Source organism: Ambystoma mexicanum, chromosome 10 (assembly GCF_040938575.1).
Source record: "Ambystoma mexicanum isolate Mex_15411 chromosome 10, UKY_AmexF1_1, whole genome shotgun sequence".
In the NCBI taxonomy this organism is placed as follows: Eukaryota; Metazoa; Chordata; class Amphibia; order Caudata; family Ambystomatidae; genus Ambystoma; species Ambystoma mexicanum.
The window spans coordinates 653068912-653083795 of NC_090932.1; the positions used below are offsets into that span (position 1 = coordinate 653068912).

Genomic DNA, 14884 nt, shown 5'->3' on the forward strand with positions numbered 1-14884 from the left:
AATAAACTAAGCCATAGAATTAGCACAACTACCATAACAACAGGGTGGCATTTCAAACATTAATCACAAGTTGTTTTGAAACAAATTACTCACAGTTACTGAAATGTAGACGTGCACGTATTCACTTTTTGTTTGGTATCATTTGGATCAAGGGTTAAGCATTTGTCTCCCGAGGCAGCAGGAAGACATTTCATGTTAAAACAATTAAGCAAAAGCTGGTTCTTTGTGTAGTGCTTATTGCTACAGTGCTGTGACACTTTAAATGGCCATCTTAAAGGGATGTGTATGTTAAATACAGATCTCACCGGAAAGCTCTTATTTCACAGAGCTATGTGACCAGATATTCTGAAATGTGCCTGGTGTCTTTCAAGCATAAACTCTTTCTGACAAGTGTGCCATTTATGGATGCCTCTAGTAACCACACAGAAAATGCTTCTTTCTAGACATTCTGCCTCTCCTCAAGCCTTCGATTGTACAGTGATAGTTGCCAGACTGTTACTGCATAGGCATTTCTGTATTGCCTACACATACTTCATTTCCACTGGCTAGTCAGACAGCCTTTTCTTAATCTCTGATTATATATGAGAGTATTTTTTCATAGGCCAACATGTAAATCAGGGCCCATCTAAGCACTATAAACAATATCTCAAATTGGTATCTGATTAGAAGTGCACCTATACTACGAGCTGCTCCATTTCAGGCACTCTGTAGCTGTACAAAGGACTGTAGATCTGACTTAAATATTGTACGGCAGTCACTTCAAATGTGTAATCACACGGCTCACCAACATCGGTTCGGGGTCGATCCATTTCAAGATGTGCAGTAACATCTGGATAGAGTTGATGAGCAAAGCTCCAGTTCAGAGCTGTGATCCTGATGCTTTGGTGTGCACTTCAAAAAGTGGCATTTCGAGGCCGAGCCAGGTCAAGCCATTTGTTAACTGCTGGTTCAAGTCGACTAGTGACACTCGAGGTGTGTGAGGGGGTGCCCGGCCATGAGCAGTTGATTTGGGCTGATCAGGTGATGGACTCCGTGAAAAACACCAAGGTATTATGCAGCATCGAGCTGGTTCAAAATGCAAGAACACTGGTTCGAAGAGTTAGGTTGAGTGCCAAAGGCGGCAAAAGCTGGTCCTGTGTTTGGAATGAGGTGCACATGGTTCGAAGGCATTTTGCTCAGTTTGAGGTGGTGAAAACATAGATCCTAGTTGTTTCGGTTTTCAATAGCAAAACATGTTTTTTCCAATAAAAACCCATCAAATAGTACATTTATATTTATATATATATATATATATATATATATATATATATATATATATATATATATATATATATATATATATATATAAACACAAACCTTTAATGCAGCAACAATGATCATGCATGATGCATTTATGATACACAATTTGAAAGAAGGCACTAAGCACTTTTATTTGCAGAAAAGAACACATTTTGCCAGCTATGTTTTTATATTTATGCACTTAGCACTTTAAAATCATAATCGGAATAAGAGTTGTTGCCATGCTTTTGCCAACAAATTTAGCACCTTCTTATGCACTATGCACCTTATCAAGGAATTAGCGATTGTTGCTGCTATAGTTTTGATGCACTAAGTATCTTATAACCTCAAGGAAAATAAGAACAGTACTGCCTACCCTTTCCCCTTTTTTCTAAATGCCACAAGCACTTTAGGATCATAATCTCGGAAAAACTACTGTTTTGGTTTTATTCATTAATTTCTCTAGAGCTACATATTTTTATTGAATGTATAATAATTATTTAACATTATACAAGCAATTGTCCTTCTTTTTAAAACCGTATTTTCTACACAGGGAAAATACTATTGAAAATGGCCAATCATATTCACCAGTGAGTAGAAATAAAAGGCATATTTAAAATCATTCATACACACCACTTGTGGTTTGAAAACCAGCTCAAAATGGCCACTGTGATATTTGTGTGTAGAAGGCGGAGAAAAGAGGAAACTGATATAGGACAATTGCAGAGTGGAAACCATAGAGACTAACAATGTGAAAGAGTATATATATCACCGTGGTGTTTGAAACATTTGTATGTGAACAAGCAGAGAGCACACTGCGAAATGCGTCATACGAGCGTTGTCCTTTTATAACAATTTTTTAATGGTTTAACAATAAATACATTTTGGATACTACGAGAGGAAAACAACTGAGTCAGGCTGGTTCTTGAAGTTACAGCACAACACAGATGTGGGAATCGATTGGAGTGCAGATCCTCCTCTGGGGCGCCGGAGGTCCGGCTGTTGTACTCTTTGTTTAACGTGTATATATTTATATATATATATATATATAACCAACATAATTATACATGATTGATTACACATTGGCTGCACTAATCAATTTCAGCCCTAAACATGTTTTACATTCGGAGAGTCAAATATTACCAGTTCAAATACCACTTTATGTAATCATCTGGGGGTAGACTTACTTTTGAGACCCCCTACAAAAAGGTTTTGATGTAGATTGGTGCAATGGGAGTGTCCTGAAGGAAATGCATTGAAAGCAAAGGAGAAACTGTGAATGTTTTCTTGGGCATTAGACGTTATAAAACAGTGCCTGGCTTGTTATGGCCAATGCTAAAAATTGTTCACATGAGATTATAATAGAATGCATACTTTCATAATATATTTGGAATCAGTGCTTCGTTATTGTCAAGACAGGCACATCTGAAATGCTTAATATGGCCTCATCCTGGTAGGATGTCACATAATTTGATGGATTCGTTCAAAATCTGTGAACAGATACTTGGGATTCGGTGTTACCTCCCTCTGTGGTTCAGTGCTTAAAGCAAATCATATGTGCCTTATTGAGACAATAGTGCAGGACTTCCTTCATTGGAGACATCAAATCCTCTGGGAGAATAGCTGTTATAAAAATGAAGATTCAAATTTGATTAAGATGTCAGTTAGCTGTGTGATTAAAGTGCCCATGTAGTTTTGAAATTGCCCACTACGATTTAAAAATCCAGTTGATGGATGGCACAATGCCACAGTGGCTGTAATCCCAACCAATTTCATTTATTTTAAATGTAGAGGTTGTTTAATAATTCTATGATTCTGGCCGAAGCAGTATTCCCTGATGCAGGTCAGAACATGACACGGGGGCAGTGTACCAGGATCATGCAAGGGCTTTACTAAACACTTGAGGCCACATAGTGTGTTAATTACGGCAATATTGCCCCCCCTGTCCCACATCTGACCCAAGGTTGGAGGATAATGTATCTGAGTGGCCAATGTTCTCATTGCCTCGTTATATGACAGCCTCCAACAAATAACAGTTGTATTATCATTTCTAAAGATCTCTCTCCAGCGTGGCATCTTTAAAATAAACTATGTTAGAAACCCACAATCTACAATGGGTTTGGATGAACAAACACAACCGTCGATAAGGATGCAACAAGGCAGCTGAAGTTGTCCAAAAGAGCTGGGCATCTGTTCCAACATCCTCCTTTCCCAAACACTTGACTCAGATATTAGGAATGAAAGACCTCCATCCCCTCCATTGATGGTGTGTCATTCTATGGGAAGAAATACTATGTGATGCTTGTAGAAGGAGTATGGCAAATGTGAGTAGAGTGTAATGAAGAGCTGCAATGTCACTACACAGATGACCCGCTAGCTTTTTCTCAAATGTTCACATCTCTGCATGTTCTGTAGGCCTGGCAATCTCTATGCAGTACATAACCTCTGCCATTCTAATGAGCACCTGTGCATATGCTTTGAAGATGGTCTTTTTAAACAGGCCATACCCATTTTTATTGTGTAGCCACACCACATATTTACTCGGGAAACCAGTATCAGTGGATATCTTTCAACACCATTGCAGAATTTATTTTGATCCATTCATCATCTGTACATGGCCAACTATGCCATATTGAACATAGGTTAGTGGTTCGACCATTGAAACTTTAATGTAGCACTCTGGACATATACACATGAAAATAGGAGTTGCACGAGGAACATAAAACAGCACTTTTGATGGTGTATACCAGATCTTAAGGCTACATTTTGTCACACAATTTCTGATTTCACAATAATTTGCGGACTTCATATCAATGAATGATACAGTTATGCATTGTCCATTAATACAATGTTATTTTTTAAACAGGTACAGCTCAGCTACTTTGGAAATTATGTTCCTAATGCATGGTCACGGGAAACAGGATGTCGGGTTTGTGATGTTGACCTACTTGATTTATCAGGAAATGTAAGTATGCATGCCTTACAGTTTGGGAATGTGCAGTCAAAGTTATTTTTTTTATTATATTTTATGCAGTTTTGAAACGCATGCTACATCTGCTAAACATTAGTGAAATATATCTAAGTTTCACTACTTTCAATTGAAAAACATCTTAACTTGGCCAAGTAGAACAAGCATGCCTGACTAAATAATTGAAGACGTAAAGGAGCCAGCCATTACTACATCCGTTTCATATGTTTTGTTTTGCGTTTTTATCTTAGATTTTTATTTAAATTTCATGAAAAAGGTGTGGTGTGAATACATCTTGCTGGTCAATTTAGTTAGTTAACGTGATTGATTGAGACTTCATTATACAGAAATGTTACATTTCATAAGTGCTTGTCATTTTCCTCCAGCTCTCTTTGCTTTATCATTGTGGACATGCACTGATGTCAGTTAGAGTATGACAGGGTCTAAGGTAACCTCCATTGTGTCCCATAGACATTTTGTAAAACTATGATCTCTGTAAGGAAGGAACCACTTCACCTTTGAACACCTACTTGCAATACACACATTGTGGGCTATCTTTCAGGAATATGACTCTTGCATGTGTTGTGGAATGATCATTCATTGACTGATTTCAGAGTTCATCCTTCTACCCAATTTTTAATCTCTGATGTGAAGTGTTATCATTTCTGAGAAGAAAATCAATATTCTGTTCAAGTAATTTTGAAGTGAATGTCAATATTTTGTTGATTGTCCCGCCAGTGAATGGGGTGATGATGCGAGGGAGTGAGATAGTTGAAAGAATGTTAAGCGAGTTGTGTCTCAACACCTAGTGGAAGCATTAAAACTTAGACGGAAAAACTTTATGGTTTGCACCCAGAACAGGTTTATTAAGACTAACTGAATGATTGGGACAACTACAAATAATGCAACAACAAGAAAGATGGATTCTCCACAGAATTCAGCACACAATATGTGTGGATAAACTAAAACACTCAAAACGATAAAATATCTCCCAATCCTGTGGATAATATCAGCTTTCAGTCATTCATAGTTTGTGGGAGTTTGAGTGCTCCCCCTAACTCTTTCTTGAGTTTGGTGTTCATAGTTGTAGTCCTCTGCTTCTTGTTCTGGTTAATTATTGTCCTTTGGGAGAGTCTGGCATTGGCACCTCAGCCCCAGAGACCTTGGAAGAAGGTAGTTGGAAGGAATGTTTGGCCACCTCATTCACCAAAATCTCTACCAAGGGCCAAGCCACTTAGATTGGTCTGCTGGGTGAACGTTCTTGTTTCTGTCTATACTCTGCTAGTGGGACCGCCGTATCAACCCACTTGAGTCTGGTACCTGTGAGGTCTTGTCTGCTTTTTATCCTCAACACCTGCTTGGTGTTCGATCATGAAGATATCTTTTGGTTAATGTATGTCTTCTTCCCTGATGTAAGGCCCCCTAGAATATAGTCCCACCTCACAACTGTGGGGCAGAAACATGTGGTTTGATCAGAACTTGAATTTAAATGAATACATTAATTAAAAGTGGTCCCCAAGCTTCATTTAGGTAAGTTGCCACAATATTATACAATCACAGACAGCTTGTCCACAAAAAAACATAAATAACCTGCTTGCTCTAGTCTCACTATTTCTCAAACAGAAATATCCAATTAAATAATCAAATCTTTATATGTCTACTTCTGGATCACAATAGGAATTCTAGACTTAGTTCTGCTGCTTATTGGCCAGTGAGGTCACATTCTTCACATCCAAAACATTTCCAAATCATGCACAAGTAAAATACTAAGAAAATTTGGTTTGAACATGTCCTTTTGCACCTAATAACCATTATATATATCCCGGATGAAGGAGACATGCATGTGTTGTATTTTGGTCCACCACTCAAACCATGTAGCGTGTTATTGTATCGAGGCTGAAAATCCAAATCACATGCGCTCCTAATTGCTGGATTAAATGTCATTACAGGAACTTCAAACTCTTTTAGCAATTTGATGATGACAAATAACCAATTTATATTAAACTGGGTTGATTGACTACCTGATGAGGTAAAACACACTCACATAGGACAACAATAAGAAATCCTAACAATTTTTAAAGCCATGTAAATAACACACACAATCTTACACTACCACAGTTACTAGAAGTCTGGGGCACAAATGCACTATTAACGCATGTCTAGATCACCCCTTGGAGACTCATACAGGATAGGTGAAGGGAGCACTATAAATATGTAACACATCAATTAAACAGACCATTAGTACTTTAGTAGTATGGTAACAAAAGGATCAAACAGTGATATGAATATAAGTTCATGAATAAAGATTAATGTTAATTATTTTGTTTCAATATATTTTCTATTTTTTCTCCTTCCCCCCACCCCCCTTCACACTTTTATTTCTTGGATTCTGTTTATTCTTCTTACTGATGTCACTATGATCACAATATTGTTTATATTGTACAAATTGGTGTAGACATGTGTAAAGCCTTGAGAAAGCCCTTGGAGGCTGAAACATGTGTTGGCTAACAGACACAAGAAGCTAGAATAAATAATACACAATGGACACGAAGCATAACTCTTTGATTATGCTCAATGCATATTGTTTAGCACGAATGGCAATAAGGAACTATCTTGTAATATTAATATATTGTGCAAAGGTTATTTATGCATAAGTTACCTTTACAAATGATACAAAGAATGTTGCTTTCCCCCAATAACACCACCAATGTATGGAATCAGATAATGGTTGTATATATATCAGCTCCCAGGAAAATATGGTACTGTGAGTCATTATTAAGAAAGTGGAGTTTAAAGTAATGTTAAAATTAATTGCATCTAAATTCTACTGGTTTGGATTTCATTAGCATTTTCATCAGTTTAGAGCACACAAATATTTTGTTAAATTGTGTAAGTGCCCATCCACTCTCACCTCACTAATAGAGTGCCACTCTGCAGATTCAAGAATGATGGGTATATGGGATTTAATTTTGCTTCATTTTTATCGGAGTAGAAATGGCACAGTTAAACTTGCTATCATTTCCCATTCTTTACCAAATAGTAATGGCCTTCACAGAACACAGATTATCAAGCAGATCTTTATTAGGCTATCATACAGAAGTCTTCATATCACAGCTGTTAACTATTTCTTTGAAAACACTTTAGGTGCAATTTAATGAGATTATAATTTACAAAGAGTTTTGCACAGATTACATAAAATGCTATCTGTAGCACTGCTCACCAAACTCAAAATTATATTTTTGGTTGGATTGAAATTACATCTCACTTCATTTTAAATTTAGTGAGAATGCATTGTACATTTTGCATTTAATCAGTCTATGTTAGGATCACCTTCCCAAACAATGCCTGTTTTGGGTCTTAACAAGAAAAATAAAATGATTGTTACAGAGCATATATATAATTTCAGTAGGGAAATGTTAATACGCATTTTGGATTAATTTTTAAAGGCAGGGTGCCAGCAATAAACATCAAGTGTTTCCATGGAACTCTTAGTCAACAGGCACCTTTTGATCTGCTTCAATGAAGTTAGTATTGCCTCAGGCCCCCTTATCTGCAGGTTCCCTTGTGGATGGGACTCAACTGCTTGGAACAAGAATCATCCCTGCTTCATCCCATAATTTGGTCTCCCTGATTATTCCATCCCTCTTATAGGAGCATGTAGTGTCCCTTCCTGCAGCTTTTTACAGAGTCAGAGCCATAGTCCCTGTGTGTTCTCCAAGTATTGTATATCCCCATGCGTATGTCATTATTATATTATACTATGTAATTGGCTCGATATTTCCATTGGCTGCCTCACAGCCAGATACTCATATACAATAGACCACCACAGATCTACATTAGCTGATTATAAATTCTATATTTGTGAGTAGGAAAAGGTGGGGCCCAATCTACTCCTAATCATTTTCACTGCAATTTGGTTTTATTCCATAATGTATGGTAGCAAACTGCTGCAACAGCGAAATAAGGATTTCTGAAATCTGCCCTCACAGATGGACATCTGAGTATGCAGCACACTCTTTAGCATATTCATTCATAATGTAATTAATATTAAGCATGTCGTCAACTTTTCATTATTGTAGAGAATGAAGTTTGGTGTCAGTTTAAGGAAGAGTCTCTCATTTTAGAAACACACCCAACATATTTAAACATGATATTTAAAATGAGCGGACAGGCCTCCTTTGTTCTCTTACATTAGTTCCACATGTGCTGACTTTATTATTAGGCAGAGTTCAAATGTACCACATTAGCTGGAAGAATTTCCCTTTGAGGCTCAATATTAAAACAAACACGTTCATATGTAAATCTCCTGAAGGACCATAAGTTTGATTTTAGTTTTAAAACATTTATAGTATTTTTCTAACATTCTCCTCTCTCAAGGAGTTTCCAAAGTTGGGGACGCCTCAGAAGTGAAACTTTGATGAACTTCAAGTCAGCACAATATAAGCTGAATCGAACAAAAGAGTGATTCAAACCAATACAAAAGAAACATTGCTTTTCAACAAATTTACACTTTAAGCTGTCATGTACAATCCACCATGTTTTCATAAACTGTGTACAATAATCCAACAGTAGTAGGGATAAGGAATACAACATGGCATTTGAGAGGTACAACGTCATTTCATCGCCGGATGTTTTTTCGTCTGTTTTTTTTCTAAAAAACTCATCGAATTTTTTGGGGGGTTAAAAAAATTATATATATTGGGTGTGGGTGTACGGGGATATAAAAAGAAATTAAAGGGGATGGGGGTTTCAGGGAGTAACCGCCCACAAATAAACAATAATTCGATGAGTTTTTCCCCAAAAAAATCTGCGGTAAAAAACCCTGCGAAAAAACATCCCACGATGAAATGACATGGAACCATTTGAAAGACTCTGAATGAAATGATTAGTAATTTTCATCACCTTATGTCCATTAGGGAAACTGCATAAGCACCCCATTCAGTAACCATGACAACATCCTACCACTTGATATGTGTCATTTTATTATGTATTAAAGTACTGTTCAGGCTGTGCACTCCTGTTAGCAGAATTATATGTGCTGACACATTTGGGACCTTGGTATTTTCAGATGTACAGTTCCAGTGTGGGAGGCACAGTTCTCCATGAATACAGATTGTTTTTACATTGGAGCTTTTCAGCTTTTCCTGCAGTCAATTTAAAGTTATCCAAACTCAGTCTTTGTGATGACACATACTCAAGGCTCAACATTGTTCCTGAGATCATTTACTTTGTGGCACTATCGATACCATGTGATAAGTGCTGTCTCTTAAGTGTGCAAGTGACTATCAGTGTTCCACCTGTGCACCCTACAGGTAACAATGCAAGAACTATGACAAAAGTCAATCAGGAAAAGGCACTATTTTGGTACCCGCTACTTTGAATTCAGGCAGTGTTTATTTGACTTTGATTCCTCCCATAGCTACATGCTCAAACTTCACTTTGTATATGCCCCTTTTATATATGGTCCATGTGTTTCTTTTCTCCTCCTCTTTACTCCATTCACTTCCCTCCTCCTTATTGATTGTCACCCCCTATTTTCCTTCTCTTTCTCCATCAGATTACTGTCCTTCACCATCTCTGTGGTTGTTCCCACCTCTTTTTCCACCTTGTCCTCCTCTTAAATCTCTCAATTTCAACTCCAACGCCACATCACTTCTGCAACTGCTCCTCTCCTCCTTTTCTTAACTCCTCTCCTCAGTCTACCCTCTTCCTCCTGCACTTCCTTTTTCCAGCCTCTCCTTTGGGTAAAGAGCTACACAGTTTGCAGTCGGTTTTGTAGGGTAACTAATGAGAAAATCCAATACATGCAAGTCACCAACAATGTACAAGTGCATTTGCCAACACATTTTCATGCTGTGTTTCCCCAAAGTATATGTCAATATAAAAAACATGATCACACTTGATTTGCCCATATATTTCCATGCTGGCTGTAACAAAAAAGGCCAGTCGAGCCACGTAATAACACTTATCATGCTTGCTTTATTAAAGATGTGAAAAGTCTGGTGTTAAGATGCACACCGGTATTCAGAAATAAATTACTAATGTGTGGACTGATAAGAGCATTCAGGGGAGAAATACAACTTTGGCACTGGGTTGTGTACCAACAAGAGTAAGCAAACATTCCATGGAATGTTTCCATGGAGTCCACATTCCATGGAACACTTGCCACCCCTGTACACCAAGTGTTATTGTACAACAAACAACACTTTATGATTACTAATCATAAGTATTAAATAAATGTAAATGTTGAATAAAATACCATAACCCTGGAGCCTTGCAGTCGATCATTACAGTAAACTTGATAATATACCTGAGGCACCAACGTGATCAATGCAACGTGCTATCTACAATCTGGCTACTAGGTGAAAAGAAACAGAATTGGCCCTCTGACGGCTGGGGCGCAGGCAGAAACATCCACAGTGCCTTAAACCCAGTAGCACCATGAGACATCCATCAAGATGAAGGCAAAGCTCAGCAAGAAGCTGATCCCAGGGGCCACCCTTAAGAGCTCAGCATCAGCAGCGTACAGAACGCAGAGAAGTTACCTGGGTGCAAATTGTGCTGAAAGGTTTCTGCTCGTGATTCTATTGTTCTGTGGGGGAGTTGGTCTTCTCTCACACTGAGAGGGTCCATCCATCTGCCTTTTACATAAATAGAGGAACAGTGTAACCCCATTGATAGCTATCTGGAGAAGTTCTTAAGGGGACTTGCTTTGTGCTGCAACTGATTGGTTCTTGTGCTATCTGCAACAGCCAAGAGGGCTGTGGAGGCATTGGAGGACTTGCCTTGCAGATTCAGCCCATCTGTGTGAGTGAGACGCAAGGGAAACATTGTTGGAACGTAAAACTTGTTTCTCAGAATAAAAGAAGGACTCGGCACTCAATGAAGTTTCAATAGATTGCAGTCTATGCTTTTTTTCATTTTACAAGGACGAAGCTGGTGCTACACATTATTTCACTGGACTACTCACAGAAAGCCAGCACGGGAATGCTGCAGGGTTGCCCCTTGTGGATGCAGATCGAGGCAAATCTAGGTCTCGCAGTAGTGATCCATCGAAGATAGGAAGCCACCTGCACTATGATAAAGGTAGCTGTGAAATCTGTTCTGCTACACCGAGCTGTGTTTATGTTTTATTACAAAGAGGAATGCAAGCTGAGTTTTTTACACAAAGGTTGTAGTGAGGTCTTTTTCCTATTAACAGAGCGAGCGCATTTACAGCACGTCCATAGCGCTGCATGACATGGACAACGATCGGCGGCTGTAATGCTTCTGTGATTTCCATCTATGGCTTGGGACTAGTTCATTCCTATGCGAGGGAGTGCTATCGTTGCGGGCTGAGTGGAGCACCCTTTGTTTCACGTTTGCGAGAAGCAATCAAACTATTGCTGTATGTGTAAGGAGAACGCAGGAAGAACAGTATTTTTTATTTTATATTTTTATTGTCAACTTTTCACGAGCATAGAAAAAACAAGACAAGAGATGCAGAAAGACTTGTAGAGGGAGAACATACAATACCATACCACACTTTACTTACTTAATATCTTTGGTTGGGGCCAAGAACATCAATAATACAAAATGTCTTAAATCATGAAGTTACGACGAGTCCAATAAAAATGTGAAGTGCAGGCGTCCATTTGCCTGGGTGGAGCACTTCAGTTAAGATTAGATATCTTAGAGTAAGTCAAATGGGAGCAATCCCATTAAAAGATCTTTGGTCAAACGTGTCCATGCTTATATCTTTACTTCTACATGGGTGCTGACAATAATGGCGAGAGTAACTGTGGCACCAACCAGTCTAGTTCTTGTTCTCTTACCTTGACTACCACATTGGCCCGGAAAAGTGAAAACAATATTATTATATCAAAGTCACTGACTGGAACGGAAGTTATAGCAGAGCTGTTGGTGTTAGCATCAACATTCACATCGATATTAATATTCCCTCCTCGGGCACAGTTGCCAATAAGATTGTGCTGGGTTAGTTCTCTATCTGTAGCTCTGCAATAGCCCCAGATTGCTCGGATCATTAAAGGAACTCCTGAAAGGTGGCTCGGAAATGTTCAGCTGCATGCAGTTGTCTCTGCTTCTGGAGCATAGCACAATTATTGCAACAGCCCCAGAGGCCATGCTCTCTCAGTCTTTCAACCTTGGTGGGCTTGCTGTTTTCCAATGTAGCACAGTTAGCTTCCGGGTTACATGTAGCAGTATGTGTACCAATCATTGTCGGAGCTCGTCCTGTATGTAGTCCCCTATTCCTTTGTTAAACTAAACGAGAGCAGGGCTGGGCTGAGATGACCAGCCTTCAATTGTTTTTTGAGTGCACGGGCCGCTTTGCCCCAGAATGTCTGTACCGGGGCTGGGGGGGTTGCATGACCATAATATTTGCCCCAGTCTGCCTATATAGCCGCATTGTCTGCAGCAATCCGGTGATTCCACACATCTCGATGCTAGTAATTTGACTGGTGTGCAGTATAGACCCTGAGTAATCCTAAACTGTACTTCTCTGTTCTTTAGCTTATTCGGGTCCATATACGATAGGTCGAAGAAGCAGATAGTGTCACTGACGTCTGTTGTTCTATTTAAGTCCTCGGACCAGTGAGTGGCTTAAATGGTGTTACGCTGCGCATTATCTGGCAATTGCATTCTGTAGAATATTCTGATCCTGGGGTAACCCTCCTCCACTCGGTACAATGTGAGTTTGACTACAGACTTTCGGGTGAGTCGTCTGTCATTGCCTTATTCAGGTATCGCACGATAGCCATACGCGTCAACTATTCCCAGGCAGATAGGGCTAGCAGATCCTTAATTTCTTGGGACTCCTTGGGGACATAGTCTGTGTATAATTCAGCGAAAGTGATGCCTCTCCAGTTTCTATCTGGAGTTAATTGATCATGGTTTTGTTTACTAGCAACAGAGTTGCCTGGATAGATAACTATTGCAGGATGAATATGGCGTTTATCGATAGAAAACTGGCACCTGTCTGGTATTAGGTTCCCTGTAACCACGAACCACAGACAGGCTGTCTTTCTCCTGTAACTAAGCAAGCAATACATGTAACAGTGCCACGATGCCCCAGTGCTGCTTTGTGCACTTTATAAATGTAAGAAATAAAAAATACAAATAAATAGCTGATGTAGAGTTATAGGCCAATGTTTTAAAGTATCACCTACAGGTGTATCTTGACCGTGGTGGGCAATTTTATGCAAGGGATTGCCAGCGCATTGTGGCGGTAAACCGGAGAGTGGCCTTCTCCATCTGCATCCATTCGGCCGTGCTAGCATCGCCTAGCAACCCTTTGGCACAGACAAGCAAGGCAGCTGAGAAGTAACTTGCCAAGGATGGGCGGACCAGTCCTCCATTCCTCCTGTCAGCTTGGAGTACTTTAGTTGTTAGGCAAGACTTTTGTGTTTCAAGATGAATTTGTTAGTGCTCCTCTCAAGTTGACGCAAAATAACCGTAACAGGTGAGAAGTAGATGATTTGCACCAGGTAGTTGAATTTAGCGAGGGAGTTCATTTGTATTGCTTTGATACGCCCCCAAAGCGCAAGCAGCAGTTTATTCCATCTAGAGGATCGGCAGTGATCCTGCTATTTGCAATGTTATGATTCATAGAGTCTATTTTAATAAGGCACCGGATAGGCCAAGTTCCGTCTCTCGCAATACTTATAATACCCATCGGACTAAGCAGATTCATTTCTTAAGAAACCCTGGTTTTATCAAGTGTTGGATTAGATTTAGCAAGGTTGCACATGTGCCAAGGTCTTATTATATTGGTCAGGGACTAAGTCAATTAGATTGAGGATTAAGGTGCATCCTTATAGTGCACACAAGCTAGCGATCAAGAGAGGTTGAGGCCGCTAGGGACTCTGAGAAAGTGCTGACTCCCAATTAGCTCCAAAGAACTGCTATGGTTAATCGGGTAATGTTTTCTTCCTGTGAAGTAGATCATTAATGTAATTCACTAATAACTTTCATTATCATTTCTTTTGCATTCATGTTCGTACCACTGAGGCAAGTGCATGCATATGCCAAGTGCCGCAAGTACTTTTCCAGAAGTGTGGTTATCATTTAAAGGTGATTTGGAAATAACATGCCATTTGCATGCTATCACCCAGTAGCTTATGCAGAGTTTAGTGCGAGAGTGCTCGAACAAACTTGAGTTACCTAGCCTAAGGTGTCCCTAAATGGCAGTGACGCAATGGAAGTACAGAGGTACACAAGATTTGAGTTTCTCCTCATCTGTGTTTCTTAGTCCTGGCAACTGAAAGCATAATGAAATGGCAGAATGACGAATTACAATTAGGAGGGGACATAGACAACAGTTTTATCACTTCATTTCAAATGCCCAAGTGCTAGAGGGACTGAATGTGTGTCAAAAATGTAGACTGAGGTACTACAAAGAAAGATGTGTGCATGCTGTTATTGCACAACACTTCCAGTCTTAACTGCAAGTCAGTGTCAATTCCATGCCTTTCTGGAATTGTTTTCTAGGTTGCATAGGCGTGAGTGTTCCCGAGAGATATTGGAGTCAGATTTATGATTGTGGATTACCTGGAGTTTCAGGGGCATAGTATTCCAGTGTAGGCCTTCGGGCGTCAGAGGTGTAGAAAGGGTAGGGCCTGAGCAGGCAAGGCCAACCCA

At 39.4% G+C, this 14884-nt stretch overlaps 1 protein-coding gene across 2 annotated transcripts in view; it reads left to right on the plus strand.

Annotated features, from left to right (window-relative positions):
* The window catches only part of PLOD2 (procollagen-lysine,2-oxoglutarate 5-dioxygenase 2), a 517076-nt gene that overhangs the window by 354413 nt on the left and 147779 nt on the right, over window positions 1-14884 (plus strand). For both annotated transcript variants that reach the window (XM_069618251.1, XM_069618250.1), the window contains exon 8: window positions 4145-4243. In XM_069618251.1, coding sequence (XP_069474352.1) covers window positions 4145-4243 — 99 coding nt within the window. The remainder of the gene's footprint in view (window positions 1-4144; window positions 4244-14884) is intronic.